Source organism: Paramormyrops kingsleyae, chromosome 24, assembly GCF_048594095.1.
Source record: "Paramormyrops kingsleyae isolate MSU_618 chromosome 24, PKINGS_0.4, whole genome shotgun sequence".
Classification (NCBI taxonomy): domain Eukaryota; kingdom Metazoa; phylum Chordata; class Actinopteri; order Osteoglossiformes; family Mormyridae; genus Paramormyrops; species Paramormyrops kingsleyae.
In genome coordinates this window covers 8,084,643-8,099,491 of record NC_132820.1, presented here as the reverse complement: position 1 = coordinate 8,099,491, position 14,849 = coordinate 8,084,643, and the positions used below count along the sequence as shown (strand labels likewise).

Below are 14,849 nucleotides of genomic sequence, written 5' to 3'. Positions count from 1 at the left end.
GGCTCAGGGTTACAGATCGTTAATTATAGCAAAATGCGAGGATGTCCTTACAAGCTGTACCAGCATGTGGGGTATACTCCCATCTGGTGGTCAGGGGAGGAATTGCATACGGCTTGTGGATGACTAGCAGCACTAGAGAGGGATGTCTAGTGAGACTCTGTTTTAATTAATCCAGGGAAGAGAGGAGTCAGTGGAGGACCAGAGGAAGAGAGAGGGAAGAGAAAGTGTGCGCGCACTCGCCGGCACGTGGGGGGTGCGAGGTTTACACTAACACAGTGTTGTTTGTACCTTTACGCTATGCACTGTGACTCGGACATAACTCAGCCATGTGTATAAGACTCACACGTGTGCATTATACATGCTACAATCACGTGTACATTTTCAACCAGCGCCACCACCACCTCTGCTGGTTACGTAACTACTCTTGAACTCAGCGGTGATGTGCAAGTGGGTCCGTATCAGCTCCCACCCCCTCACCTCCCTCTTCCTCCTCTTTCCTTCACCACCCCCCCCCCCCCTTTTTAATTGGCCCTCTCTGAGGGGCGGTGGTACCATTGGCTCAGAGCCATCGGCGGGGGCTGGCGTGTGCTTGTGCTGGAAGGGCTTGTGCCTCGGTTTAGCGATGCTCGTCACGTGTCGCCTCTCGCTGTCTCTTCGGCGCTCGGTGCCGGCAGATGAATGAGCGAGAGCGTGAATCTTCCTCCAGCGTAGCGGGCGAACCCTGCAGATCCTCTGCTGCCCGCTCGGCCTTAACGACCAGGATGCGTCTGGTTGGCGGTGAGCGGGTACCACGCTGGCACGCGTCCCTCAGCGCCTTGGATACGCTCGCTGTAGGACATCCCATCTCACGCCTACACGCTAATTATAATCGCTCGCTGGTGCATCGTCAAAAGCTTCCACCGCGGGTTCCCTGGAAGAGGCCTTTATCCTGAGAGCATTCTGCCCCCACAAACTGGTGTCTTCTCGCTTAATCTGGTCACAACCCACCTCCAGCTCTTCTCCACCCCTGTTCTCAGGTTGCCGTCTAATATAATTCCACCGGGCAGAGTCGGCCCTGTAGCAGACCCCATCTCCATCCGCACCAAAACTCTCCGTTGGGCAACAGCCCCACCTGCCAACCTGCTACAGAAGGTTCCTCCTGGATGAATAATTAATAATGATGTATTCATAACATTGCTCCATCTGTGCCACACTTCTGAGTGCTGTGACCTGCGATCTACCCTAGTCTGCTTCTTTCTTACTTCATTTAACCAACCCCCCCCCTCCCCCACACACAAACACCTTCTGGCTCTCTCTGAACTCATGCTTAATGATTAAAAGCACTTTTCGCTACGGTTTTGATGACTTGGTGGGATTTCGCCTGGATCGACTTGGAGATGTAAGATGTGTGTTTAGCGGAAGGGAGCGTTTCAGACGATATCCGAATTCTGAAACGGAAGACGGTGACGGTGGTGTCTGATTGACCGTGGTTACTAAGTCACGCCACCTTTCTCTGGCTTACTCCCGAATATAATATAATTTAGAGTTTGTCATTTACATACTATGTGACCTAATCCATCTCTTTCTGATTGGATGACTGCCATCATGTGACGTGAGCGGAAGACCCTTTCCAGAAGCGATTTGTCAGTCTCCCGCTCATCTCGGTGAATCCCCCTTACTCACGCACTCCTGGTCAACAATCTGCGTGATCATTCTTACAATGCCTTTACCCCCTCGGCCCTTTGCTTCTTTTTAAAACATCGTTAATCAAAAAAAAACCCAACAGGATGATAGGTTTGAATTCTTCCTAATTAGGCTCCTGTGCATCTCGTTTTTCGCCTGGGATGGACGCCCAGGTGAGAATCGAGCGATTTACATTTTCAACGTGATCTTGCCAACCACTCACAGCCTAAACGAAGGGGCCCGACAGACAGGAAACGGCCTTTAGAGAGCCTGCAGTGTGGGTGACCACAGGCAGGGGGCGCTGTTGTCCTTCCGCTGCCTCGGGTAATGGAACAAACACTTTCCCTGGCAAGATTGATGAGCAGCATATAGATTGAGGATGAAGGTATGGTAGAGATTTCTGACCCCTGTTGGTTACTCATGTATGTCCTCCAACAGGAGAATTCAGAGGTTACTGTCTGGCATCGTGCTGTGATATTTTACTCATATTCTGCCAAATTACACCTGATTATAAAGCTAATTCCATTACATTGAATTAATAATATTATAATTCAGTTAATGATAAATTACCTGGAGTATTTATAAGCCAGGTTCTCACCTACACTGCATGTGAAACAGGAAGCTGATGCCAGCTGTTGGGTCCCAGGGCTGTTTCCAGACCACCGTTAGCTCATTCCTTTGGTGTCAGAAGGTTTCTGTTTCTCAAACGTTCCCTGGGTGGTCCAGGCCGGTCCGCTCCTGCCGGCTGTCGCGCAAAGGTCGTTTGCTCTGGGCCCAAGCTGAGTTTTAGGTGTCACTGGACTTTTTGACCGCGTCTGACTGAAGGACTCCCTCGTTTACATCGGTGCCACGCTCAGGAATTGGGTCAGCTCCCAGCCGCAGGCAAACACAAGCTTTAGACCCAGCCGGGGATTCTAGACCTGTTTGTCTCGCGCGCATATACAGTCGGTGAAACAGCCTGAATAATTATGCTGCCTTTTTTTCCCCTGACATCACATTAAGACGGAGGTGATGGTGATTCGGCGTCACTATTGCTTGTTTCAACTGTCGTACCCATGTCTGCATATTGTGGGTCTGTGGGTTAGGAGGCTGTGTCTGTGATCAGAAGGTTGTTGGTTCAAATCCCTGCATTGGCAAAATGGTGTTGCCATTGGGCCCTTGAGTAGGGCCCTTAATTCCCAATTGCTCCAAATACCGGTTGGCCATGCTTTCTCAAAAATGTATGCTGCTTTGCAAAAAGGCATCTGCTAAGAAACATTTCCTGGACTTGAACTAGTAACCAACTGGTAAGGAGTTAAGGCCCTTACCATCTAGTGCTCCTTCCACATGTATAAGCCCCACTGGGTCGTCGCTATATGCTAACAGCACAACATGAAAATATCTGTAAATATCAGTGATCCGGCAGCTGATGTTGAAATAGGTGGATTAGGGGACAGGCGTGGGAGAGAGATATTTTCAGGACATGGGTATTCACACGGGGGGCGGATGGGCAGGTCCTGAGGCAGCAGGCCGCGTTGAGTCATGGTTTGGGTCGGTCCTTGGCTGAACGCACCACCGGTTCAATCTCCACCAAGATGCCTACAGCATACAGAGGTGCATTGAGATGAACTACAAACCCATTGAATGAAGCAAATGCATATGTAATTGATGAATCAAATGCGTATGTAATTGATGAATCAAATGCGTATGTAATTGATTAATCAAATGCGTATGTAATTGATGAACTGAATGTACAGGTAATTAAAATGAGCTGAATACGCATGAGGATGGAAAGAAGCCGGCAGTCAAGGACACTGAGGCTTCATGCGGTTCTGTCCTCTAGGGGGGGTGGGGGGGGACTGTGTTTTAGAGTTTCTAAATATAGGAGGATGACGATGGAGGCGAGTCTGAAAAGATGCTGTGTGTCTGTTTCTGATGAGCCGGACCGGTCTGGGCTATTTTTACTCCCCACATCCTTTGTCCGCTCCCTCCTCCAGCACTGACAAATTAACCATCTTAACGAGCAGCTTTAATTAGTCTGACTGCCGGAGGAAGAGGAGGGGCCGCATGGGAGAAGCTGGGGGGGGGGGTGATGTGACGAGAAAGAGGTTTTATTTTTGGTCACTCCGCCCCAGGAAGTGATTGGAAAGGGGATTGATGAGGAGAATGTGTGTGTGTGTGTGTGTGTGTGTGTGTGTGTGTGTGTGTGAGGTGGGGGGCGGTATGGGGATGAAATGTTCCCATAATGCGATAAAAACCTGTTATTTTGGTGTTGTGGGGACCACCTTTTTAGTCCCCACCAAAGGGAAAACTCAGTTCTATAAACATCTGTGACTGCATTCACTAAATTAGCCAAAAATCCTGTATTTGTTTGGTTACTTGTGGTTAAGGATGTCATTGCTGGGATTAGGGTTATGGCCATGAAGTCCCCACATAGATGGAGATACCTAATCTGTGTGTGTGTGGGTGTGTGTGTGTGTGTGCGAGCGGGTTTACCTATCCTTAGGGGGACACAATGTGTGATAAATATCTGTTTTTTTTTTCCCTTATGGGGACCGGTTTCCTGGTCCCCATAAGGGAAAACTCTATTTTATAAAAACCGGTGACTGCTATGAAAAAACTAAAAATGCAAAAACTGTTGTATTTTGTTTGGTTACTTATGGTTATGGTTAGGGCAGGGTAGGGGTTAAGTTAGCGTTAGCATTTTTCCCATTGAAATGAATGAGCGGTCCCCATAAGGATATGTTTACCCTATGTGTGTGTGTGTGTGTGTGTGTGTTTGTGTGAGCGTGACCGTGCTGTCATGCAAATGTGAGTGAATGATCTCATGACCCGTGTCAATGAACACGTCTTCCCCCTCAACACGCAGAATTCTGGGAAGCAATATATTCGGAGACCAGCTCCATTAATCACATCTGTTATTCTAATCTCTTTGGTTTTAAAATGCCTTCATTTTCTAATTTTTTCGTCATGTAAACATTTCCCGTGAATGTGTGCACGCTGTTCCCCAAGACTGCACCTCATCAACACGACCGCGACCCCCAAAGTGGGAGTAATTGTCTCGCTAATTATATGGGTATTAGAAAAGAATACGCTTTGTTCTTTGTTGCTGTGAGAAGTAAGATCCTTGCCAGTTGGCAGCTGATTTCGAGAGGATTTCAGGGCTTTCAAGGTGGGGCATTAACACACACACACACACATACACACAGGTTATATCTTTGTGGGGACTCTCCATTCATTTCTATGGGGAAAACTCTAATCCCAACACGATGACCTGAACACCTACCCAGCCCTAACCTTAACCATAAGAAACCAAACAAAATGTGAGACTTTTGTCATTTTTAATTTTTTTATTTCATCCACAGATCTTTGCGGGGACCTGAAAAATTGTCCCTACAATGTCAAAATAACGGGTTTCTATTACATTGAGAGGGAGGGTGTTTCCTTCAGGGCCAGAGATCTTTGGTTCTGGTGACATCTGGAGCTTCTAATTGAGCCTGATACCGCCGGTGATTTAACAATCTGTCCTAATCAGTTAGGTGAGCACCATCTGGGCTGGAGAGCATGGCTCTTATTGGGCTTCTCAGACTGAATCGATATCCTCTGGCGTAAATAAGACATGTCATTGTGAGGTGGGGTAGGGGACCCTGGGGGAAGGAGGGCGTCTGCGGGGCGGGGTGGATCAGGGGGGGGCGCACCGTCTGGTGGAGACCTGGAGCAATATGGGCGAGGGAGGGGGACGCTTCTCAAAGGTCAGATTCACTCAGAAGTGTAGATCGTTCTAGAAAACGGGTAAGATTTGCGGTTCCTCCTAACCAAGAGCGAGGAGCCTTGAGGTCATTCTGAATGGGAGGGTCCAAGGGAAGCGGCGCTGAATGAGCACCAGGCAGATCAGTGAGGTGCATCCGTCAGTGAAATCCAGATGGCCTGGGACCTTCTGAAGTTCTTCGTGAACCTGCAAGCTGTAGGGTCTCAAAAAAAAAAAAACAGCAGGAACTCAGTTCTGGACTTGCAGATAGTTCCCGTGTGTTCTTCAGGAGATCTTGTAGGACCTGGTGAAGTAGGAATGGACCTGGATGTGTATGTGGAAGAGGTTGGCGTCTGGTGTGGCTCCCTGGGGGGGGGGGGGTCCACACCGCTGTGGCAACAAGCCCAGAAACACCTGATGAAAAGGATCATGGGATTTCTCAGGGTGGGGTGGTGAAGGACAATGTAGCTCTGGGCTCTATAATGGCATCACGCTAGCGACCCCCCCCCCTCCCTCCTCCACCCGCGTTCCCCTCCTCTATCCCGCTCCCACCATCTCCGGCACTCCCGCCACGCGTGGTACGGGCAGGGGCCCATGGCAGTGACGGTGACGTCAGTTCACCTCCTTGCCGGCGACTAGGCGCAGTACGGCGATGTCGGCGCAGTACGGCAGAAGATTAACACATAGAATCTTCCAGACAGACATTAAGGGTTCACCTGGAAACCGAGGATGACTCATAAAATGTGTCAACGTTTGGTCCCATTCTATGGATAGTGTACGGCAGTGGGTTATGTAATGTATGTATCAGTAATAAACCATTTGGATAATGTCCTTCTCTGTGATGTTGTATCGTATGATGTAGGGTTTTGACAATCACTATGGAAATCCTGGTTGCCATGGAAACAGGTTCCCCTGAGAACCGAGCAGCTGTTGCTATGGAGTAGTCATGGCAACGAGCAGTCAGGGGAGTAGAATGTAGCGAGGGGGGCGGGGGGGGGGGGAACAACGGATCGCACCGCAGTCTTAAAAAAAAAAAAAAAAAACAAGGTCTTTTATAAGTTGAGAAATGTAAAGTTACGTAAGGGTCAGCTAGGAACAATCTCCTTCCAACGCCGGGGGCAGGGTGTGCCCTTGGCTTGTAGTACTGGGGGAGTTGGCTTGATTTTACACAAAGTGCTTCCTAACCCCTAATCAAAAGGGGGGGGGGGTGACACACCCACCCGGAACCAGAGCTCTGAAGGCCGGGGGCAGCGTTTCTTACGCAGTCGATGCTGGTGTTCAGCTTGGGTGCGGTTCAGTCTATGTAGTGATGAGGGTGGAGGGGGGGGGGTTAAAATGAGGAGGGAATCGAAGAAGCAGCCGACGGACCATGAGTGGAGGTGGATAGATCTCCCCCCCCCCCCCCATAAACCCCCTGCCATGATACAAGGAGGATTCCTATCCTGTCTCCTCCTACACATAGAAAGACACGCTCTCTCTCTGTGAGCCCGTGCCAGTCGCCGTGACACTGCAGTGCCAGCAGGGGACGACCTCTGCCCCCCACCCCCCCGGCCACCGTCCCTGTGTCCTGGAAGGACACCACAGGCGTGTGCGTTTGTGTGTGTGGGGAGGAAGCCGATTACATAACTAGGCTGGAGCTGGTCCAGGGCTGTGTGCCTGATCTGTTTGACTGCCTCTTTTTTTGGGGGGGGGGGGGTTGTTCTGGATTGTGCCAAACAGTGATAGATAATGAGGCCTCACCGACAAAACAGCAAAGATACTTCATCCTGTTCCGAATTTCTGCCTTTTCTATTCTCTGTAACCTAAGACTTTATAAAGCGAAGTTCTCTTGACAGCTTGGCGTTTTTCACATTTTTTATGCTGAGGAGCTTATTGAATTTCTCCTAGTGGGAAACTTTTTAAAGGTGATAATTAGGTTGCGTCTCTTTTTTAGGAATGCCGTATTCTGTTCCTCATGTTTAATTTGATTTGCATAGCTGAGCATCCTTCGCGCTGCAACTGCTGATTTATAAGCAACACAAACTGACCAGGTGACACAGACCTGACCAGGTGACACAGACCTGCCCAGGTGACACAGACCTGTAAACAACACAAAACACACACCTGGCTATGTGAGGACACCTGATGATGTTTATGCTTGTATTGTCTGCTGGAAGAGTTGAGGTAGGTTGTTGTACTTTATTTTGTCAGGAATAAGACACAAAGAATAAAAAACAACAGGCAGCAGGGCGGTGAAATGTGTTAGTCGGGAGGCTCCAGTGACAGCCACCAAACTGGGGCTTATTGACAGGCGATGGCCAGCAGGAGGCGCTGTGGAGAAAGAGCTGAACCCATTAGCCAATTAAAATCCTTGGAGGGGAACACTCTGTTACCTCTGCCAATGGCAGAAAGGGTACTAAACGTGAATAAGTGTAGCAGGAGGCTCATGGATACAGATGGATGCCATCTTCCTTTGTAATGTCGCTAGCGTGTGGGATTCAGATAGGGGGGGGGGGGGTGTCTGAGAGGAGCCACATTGCTTTGAGAAGGTGCTGCTTGCAAAAAAACATGCAGAAGTTTGGTTGCAGAGGGAAGCGAGAGTTTTGTGCCCTTTGTGAGTTGGAGACCGGAAGCATCTTTAAGCTTTAAGTCAGGCCTGCACTCCATACTGCACATCAACTAAGTAGGAACTGTTTATTTAGGGTTAGGGTTCTTCAACTCTGGACCTCGATTCCAAATCCAGGCCGTGTTTTCAGTTCTCCCAGGTAGTTGTTTAATAATTACTGATTCTGATTGGTCAGAGACTTCACACCTGACTGACAGGTAAAGGAAGGCTGGAAAACCAGCAGTGCTCGGATCTCGAGGACCGTGAGTTGAATAACCCTGATTTAGGGTGTTGAATCCTGAGGGGAGGAGCTCGTCCAGGCCATGTGACTAAGATTGTCTGTGCTGATTGGTTCCGGTGGCCTGTGGTTTTCAGTGAGTGTCACACGTTGGTGTGTTCTGCCTTGCTATATCCAAGTGACCCAGCTGACACCAGCCCCAAGACCCTCGGCCACCTCCTGTCCTCCTTTTATCCTTGAGCCACTGATCCAGTGTTTAATGTCATCTGCTTTTCTAAGTGATTGCATTTGCATTGTGTGAGTGCCGTCCAACACCTTTCCCCGCCCCCTCCTCTACTGTCCTTGAAAAGGTTTATTTTTTAAAAGACCCACGATCCCCTGCCAAGTCTCTGTGTGGCATGATTCCACTGGCCGCCCCGATCCGAGACCCTCACTGCACGCGGTTTATGGTTCCGCGCCCCGCGATGTCGGTGGCCGTGGAAACTGCACTGGACGGCAGAGAATGCAGGCTGTGCCTCATGAGCTGCAGTATTTCGTGACTGAATCTTATTGACTCTGTGTTTCCTGACAAGGCTGGATCATTAAGGGCTGGGGCATTTTTGACATATGTACCATGTGCATGTCTGCGTGTGTCATCATCATAATGAAAACATTTCCCATAATGCACTGGAACATTTATACATCATGGGGTCAGTTCTGGCAGTATTTCCGAAACCACAGGTTCGTGACTCCAAAATGATCTGGTCCCCTCTCTCTGAAGCTGTCATTCAGAATATATCTCCCGCCCCCCCCATCTTTCTCTCTCTCCAGGCCAATTCCCCTCCAGTGGTCGTCAACACGGAGACGCTCGATGGCTCCCCCTACGTAGGTTAACAGCTTGTTTTATCTCAGCTCTCCAGCCAACCTGACAGTGTCTTTGTCACTCTCCCACTCAAGTGTTCTGTTGCCCCAGCTGACCTCTCAGTGTTCTGTTGCCCCTGTTACTACTTCTCTCTCTCCCACTCAGTTTTGCATTTTTCTCAGTCATACCTCTAGTTTCTCACTCTCTCAGTGTTCTGTTACCCCTGTTGCTGATCTCTCTCCCTCTCAGTGTTCTGTTACCCCTGTCGCTGGTCTCTATCCCTCTCAGTGTTCTGTTACCCCTGTTGCTGATCTCTCTCCCTCTCAGTGTTCTGTTACCCCTGTTGCTGATCTCTCTCCCTCTCAGTGTTCTGTTACCCCTGTCACTGGTCAATCTCCCTCTCAATATTCTCTTCCCCCTTTCTCTGATCTCTCTCTCTCTCTCTCTCTCTCTCTCTCTCAGTGTTCTGTTGCCCCTGTCGCTGGTATCTCTCCCGCTCAGTGTTCTGTTACCCCTGTCACTGGTCTCTCCCCCTCTCAGTGTTCTCTTCCCCCTGTCGCTGGTCTCTCTCCCTCTCAGTGTTCTGTTACCCCTGTCGCTGGTCTCTCTTCCTCTCAGTGTTCTGTTACCCCTGTCGCTGGTCTCTCTCCCTCTCAGTGTTCTGTTGCCCCTGTCGCTGGTCTCTCTCCCTCTCAGTGTTCTCTTCCCCACTGTCACTGATCTCTCTACCTCTCAGTGTTCTCTTCCCCCTGTCGCTGATCTCTCTCCCTCTCAGTGTTCTGTTACCCCTGTCGCTGGTCTCTCTCCCTCTCAGTGTTCTATTACCCCTGTCGCTGGTCTCTCTCCCTCTCAGTATTCTCTTTTCCCCTGTCGCTGATCTCTCTCCCTCTCAGTATTCTCTTTTCCCCTGTCGCTGATCTCTCTCCCTCTCAGTATTCTCTTTTCCCCTGTCACTGATCTCTCTCCCTCTCAGTGTTCTGTTACCCCTGTCGCTGGTCTCTCTCCCTCTCAGTGTTCTGTTACCCCTGTCGCTGGTCTCTCTCCCTCTCAGTATTCTCTTTTCCCCTGTCGCTGATCTCTCTCCCTCTCAGTGTTCTGTTACCCCTGTCGCTGGTCTCTCTCCCTCTCAATATTCTCTTCCCCCTGTCTCTGATCTCTCACTCTCTCAGTGTTCTGTTACCCCTGTCGCTGGTCTCTCTCCCTCTCAGCGTTCTGTTACCCCTGTCGCTGGTCTCTCTCCCTCTCAGTGTTCTGTTACCCCTGTCGCTGGTCTCTCTCCCTCTCAGTGTTCTGTTACCCCTGTCGCTGATCTCGCTCCCTCTCAGTGTTCTGTTACCCCTGTCGCTGGTCTCTATCCCTCTCAGTGTTCTGTTACCCCTGTCGCTGGTCTCTCTCCCTCTCAGTGTTCTGTTACCCCTGTCGCTGGTCTCTCTCCCTCTCAGTGTTCTGTTACCCCTGTCGCTGGTCTCTCTCCCTCTCAGTGTTCTGTTACCCCTGTCACTGGTCTCTCTCCCTCTCAATATTCTCTTCCCCCTGTCTCTGATCTCTCACTCTCTCAGTGTTCTGTTACCCCTGTCGCTGGTCTCTCTCCCTCTCAGTGTTCTGTTACCCCTGTCGCTGGTCTCTCTCCCTCTCAGTGTTCTGTTACCCCTGTCGCTGGTCTCTCTCCCTCTCAGTGTTCTGTTACCCCTGTTGCTGATCTCTCTCCCTCTCAGTGTTCTGTTACCCCTGTCGCTGGTCTCTCTCCCTCTCAATATTCTCTTCCCCCTGTCGCTGGTCTCTCTCCCTCTCAGTGTTCTGTTACCCTCCTGGCATTCTTGACCCCCACTTTTTTACCTGCTCACCCTGTCCTCACTCCTCTTTTTTCTCTTATTTTCTTATCTTTCTCCTCTTTCTTCTCTTCATTTCTCATTCCATTTCAATTCCTCATTTGATTGCCTTCCCCCACCAGCCAACATCCATCTGCTCACTGCCCCCCCATGCTGTCGTGTCCCCCCCCTTCTTGTGAGACATGCCTGTTCATACCCACAAGTGCCCCATGTTCTGTGTCTGACTCTCCATGTTCCAACGTTAATACCCCCCCATTGATTTCCAGTATGTTCCAGTCTGTCCCCCCTGCTCCCCCATTGATTTTCAGTATGTTATAGCAAGTGCACCATTGTACCTCAGAATGTTCCAGTACACACAAACCCCTATGTGTCAGCAAGCTCAGACATATGTTGCACATAAGACAAGCTGTGTACTATAGCCTTGCTCATCAATGTATTATTTCTAAAAAAATATATATTAAAAATTACGCTTCAGTATGGATACTACTTTTACTTAAATAAGCCTTTTAAGATATATTTCACTTTATCTGGAAGTAGATTTTGCTTTAAAATCTCTCTGTTTTGTGTTTCTGTTCATCTTTGATAAGACTTAAAGGGTCTTTTTCAGCACAGTGTTCACTAAACGTTGTGACATTATACTATTTTCATAAGAGAACAAATGTAATGACTAAAACAGCTTAATATTATCCAAAGTATATTAATGATTGCTTATTTAGTAATACAGCATATATTTGTACATAAATAAAAGGAAATATAAATATTATGAAATATAAACAAACAGGTGACACTGGAACACGGTTTTGGCTGAGTGGGGTGAGTCGGCACCCTCTGCAGGGTCACACGGTTCTCTGCCGGCTGCACGCTGGTTTCCACTATGTAAAGGTCTGCGAAAGGGCAAAAAATGCTTTGTCTGAAGGCATGGATCTTATGCTCCCCCAGGTGAACGGGACCGACGGGGAAGTGGAGTATGAGGAGATCACACTGGAGAGGGTAAGGCGGCCCATGGCAGGCACCCAGCAGTGCCTCAAAATCCCACTGTACCATGACTTGCACGAATGGAACCCAAACCCACCCGGCGTTTAGCCGTTTGTTTGCGGGACTGCGGGTGGGGGTGTCAGGCACTCCTCACGGGGATGGGGGGTTCCCTGAGTTAGAAACCCTTCAGCTCAGTACCCCTGAGGGCCCGTCTCGTTTTTCATAAACCCAATAACCTGCCGGAACCATGATAATGTTTTTATCTGTTGAGTGGTGGCAGATTGAGGCAGAGTACCAGTAGGTAATGAGGTTAATGATTGTACAGATCAGCTGCGCTGCTGTGTCAGGAACTGCAGCAGCGTTCCTCAGCACTGAGTCACGGTCTGTTTGTCACCCGATTTTTTTAGCAGTTGGAGGATCTAAATCCTGATGTGCAGCTGTATGTGTGTGTGTGTGTGTGTGTGCGTGAGTGCCTTTACATGATGTGCGGGTTTATATTTACCACATTGTGGGGACCAAATACTTTTTAGCTTAGGGTTATACCCATAGAGATGGATGGAGAGTCCCCATAATGATAGGAATATGTGAACTCCACATGTGTACATGTGTTGGTTTATAGGGAAACTCGGGCCTGGGCTTCAGCATTGCCGGGGGGACGGATAACCCTCATGTTGGGGACGATCCCAGCATCTTCATCACCAAAATCATCCCGGGGGGGGCAGCCGCTCAGGACGGCAGACTCAGGTGTGTGCCGGTTTCCTCCTCATCTTCGCTCGGCTCTCATTCCCCGTCTCCATAGCAACACATGCCGTAACGCACCAGTAGGTTGTCAGTTCGGAACCCGGGAGGCAGCTGCCAAGCCTTTAATTGGTTTAATCCTACTGTGTGAGACCCATCCTGCTCTTCCATACATCAGAAAAACCGTCCTCTGTCTCTCTGAGTCCTTTATGCCACATTTATCTGCAGAGTTTGTTGCCATGTGCAGATCATTCCCTGCCCATGTGTGAGACTAATGTCTGACTGTAAAATGCCATCCGCTCATTTATTCAAGGGGCTTTCACACATTCTGATTGGTGCTGGAAGCTGATGGCTCCCTACCAACAGATATCCGCACAGGGGACCGTCAGGGCGTGCATCTGCTGTGGGCTTTGAACATAAACCCTCCTTGACCCACTGGTGCTGTTCTCTATACCCTGCAGCCCTGGAGGTTTTAGCCTGGTTACCCATGGTAAATGATAGTGACTAAAGCTGGTGAGTAAATCTGGATAACCAGTAGGTTGGGTAAACAGAGGTTTCAGGCGGAGGTTTCGCAAAGCTGAACCATCGTGGAAGCGCAAGGGCGGGCCGAGAGAGAATCCAGGCTAAATATAGCGGCGTGTTGCCGGAATGGGCCTCCAGAACCTCGGCAGGGCGAGCGCTGGCAGGAACTGCGGGCAGCCGGGAACTCAGATGTTCTCACATCTCAGGAGACTTATTTGAGAGAGGATGCAGAGGTGGCATAGTCCCGGGGGATTATGGGTACTGTAAAGCCCAGGTGTGCGTTCAGAGCTGGTCTGGGGTGCATCGGTCTCTTATTCACCTTCTTAACATATTTCCCACCTTCTTTTGGTAAATTGGGCGCCGTCCACTGTGGGATCAAAGCTTCATTCTCCCCCTGACCTCCTCTGTGCGGGCCGGGAAGGTGACACACGACCTTTATGTCCCCACACTCCTGTGACACTCACACACAGCTGCAGCCCCGGCGCTGGCTTATGAGAATCAATTAACGAAAATGCCACGCGATGTTAATCACAAGGCCGCGGCATTTTTCGCTGTGCTTGCGCCGTTTCCGCGGTCACCGCTCTTTTCGTTGCGATGACGTTTACGTCAGTGATTCCATTCGCCGCATTTACAGGACCGGCGGATCTTGATGGACCCTGTTGATGCGTGAGCTCCAAGCCGGGGGGGGGGTTCTGTTTTATTAAAGGGGCAGAGCCACTGAGCCTAATGGGCCGCGCTTCATTACACAGCACTGCAACTTTAAATGCTGGGACTCACCAACATGTATCAAAAAAGAAAAACTGAACCCAAGATGGCCGACCAGGCAGCAGGCGGGACAGTGAAATGCCACCTCCTGTCCCCATAGTGTCAACGACAGCATCCTGTTCGTGAACGATGCCGACGTGCGGGAGGTGACACACAGCCAGGCTGTGGAGGCCCTGAAGGAGGCGGGAGCCATCGTCAGGCTCTACGTGATGCGGAGGAAACCGTGCTCCGAGAAAGTCACCGAGATCAAGCTCATCAAGGGGCCCAAAGGTAACAGGAGCTTGTGGGGTCAAATCCCGAGTGGGGTTAGGCTGTTTCCAGCAGTATGGTATTTCTGTTGTACCCTTGTTCCTACAGTAGGGTATTTCTGTTGTACCCTTGTTCCTACAGTACAGCATTTCTGTTGTACCCTTCCTCCTACAATGGGGAACTTCCATCGTACCCTTGTTTCTGCCATAGGGCATTTCCACTGTACCCATGTTCTGACAATAGGGCACTTCTGTTGTGCCCTTGTTGATACAAGAGGGCACTTATGTTGTACCTTTGTTCTTACAATAGGGAATATCTGCTGCACCCTTGTTCTGACAATAGAGCCACTTCTGCTGTACCCTTGTTCCTACAATGGGGCAATTCTGTTGTATCCTTGTTCCTGCAGCTGCTGAAGTTTTGGTAGAGGTCCCTTCTTACTAAATAAGCGAAGTTTGTGTGTTTTTCGTCCAATCAGTAAATCATTAAGAGACTCTGTGATGCAGTGCAGTAACGTATCAACGGGCTGTGCGTCCCCCAACGATGGCGCTGATGGATCTGGGTTTGCCCGCAGGCCTGGGGTTCAGCATAGCGGGTGGCGTGGGCAACCAGCACATCCCCGGCGACAACAGCATCTACGTCACCAAGATCATCGAGGGCGGGGCAGCGCACAAGGACGGCCGGCTGCAGATCGGGGACAAGATCCTGGCCGTGAGTCGATT

At 49.9% G+C, this 14,849-nt stretch overlaps 1 protein-coding gene across 8 annotated transcripts in view; it reads left to right on the top strand.

The window, feature by feature from the left end:
* LOC111839579 (disks large homolog 4) overlaps positions 1 to 14,849 on the top strand; it is a 77,807-nt gene that overhangs the window by 52,936 nt on the left and 10,022 nt on the right. For all 8 annotated transcript variants that reach the window (XM_072706408.1, XM_072706407.1, XM_072706410.1 and 5 more), the window contains 5 exons: positions 9,022 to 9,075; positions 11,821 to 11,871; positions 12,476 to 12,600; positions 13,982 to 14,151; positions 14,702 to 14,838. In XM_072706408.1, coding sequence (XP_072562509.1) covers positions 9,022 to 9,075; positions 11,821 to 11,871; positions 12,476 to 12,600; positions 13,982 to 14,151; positions 14,702 to 14,838 — 537 coding nt within the window. The remainder of the gene's footprint in view (positions 1 to 9,021; positions 9,076 to 11,820; positions 11,872 to 12,475; positions 12,601 to 13,981; positions 14,152 to 14,701; positions 14,839 to 14,849) is intronic.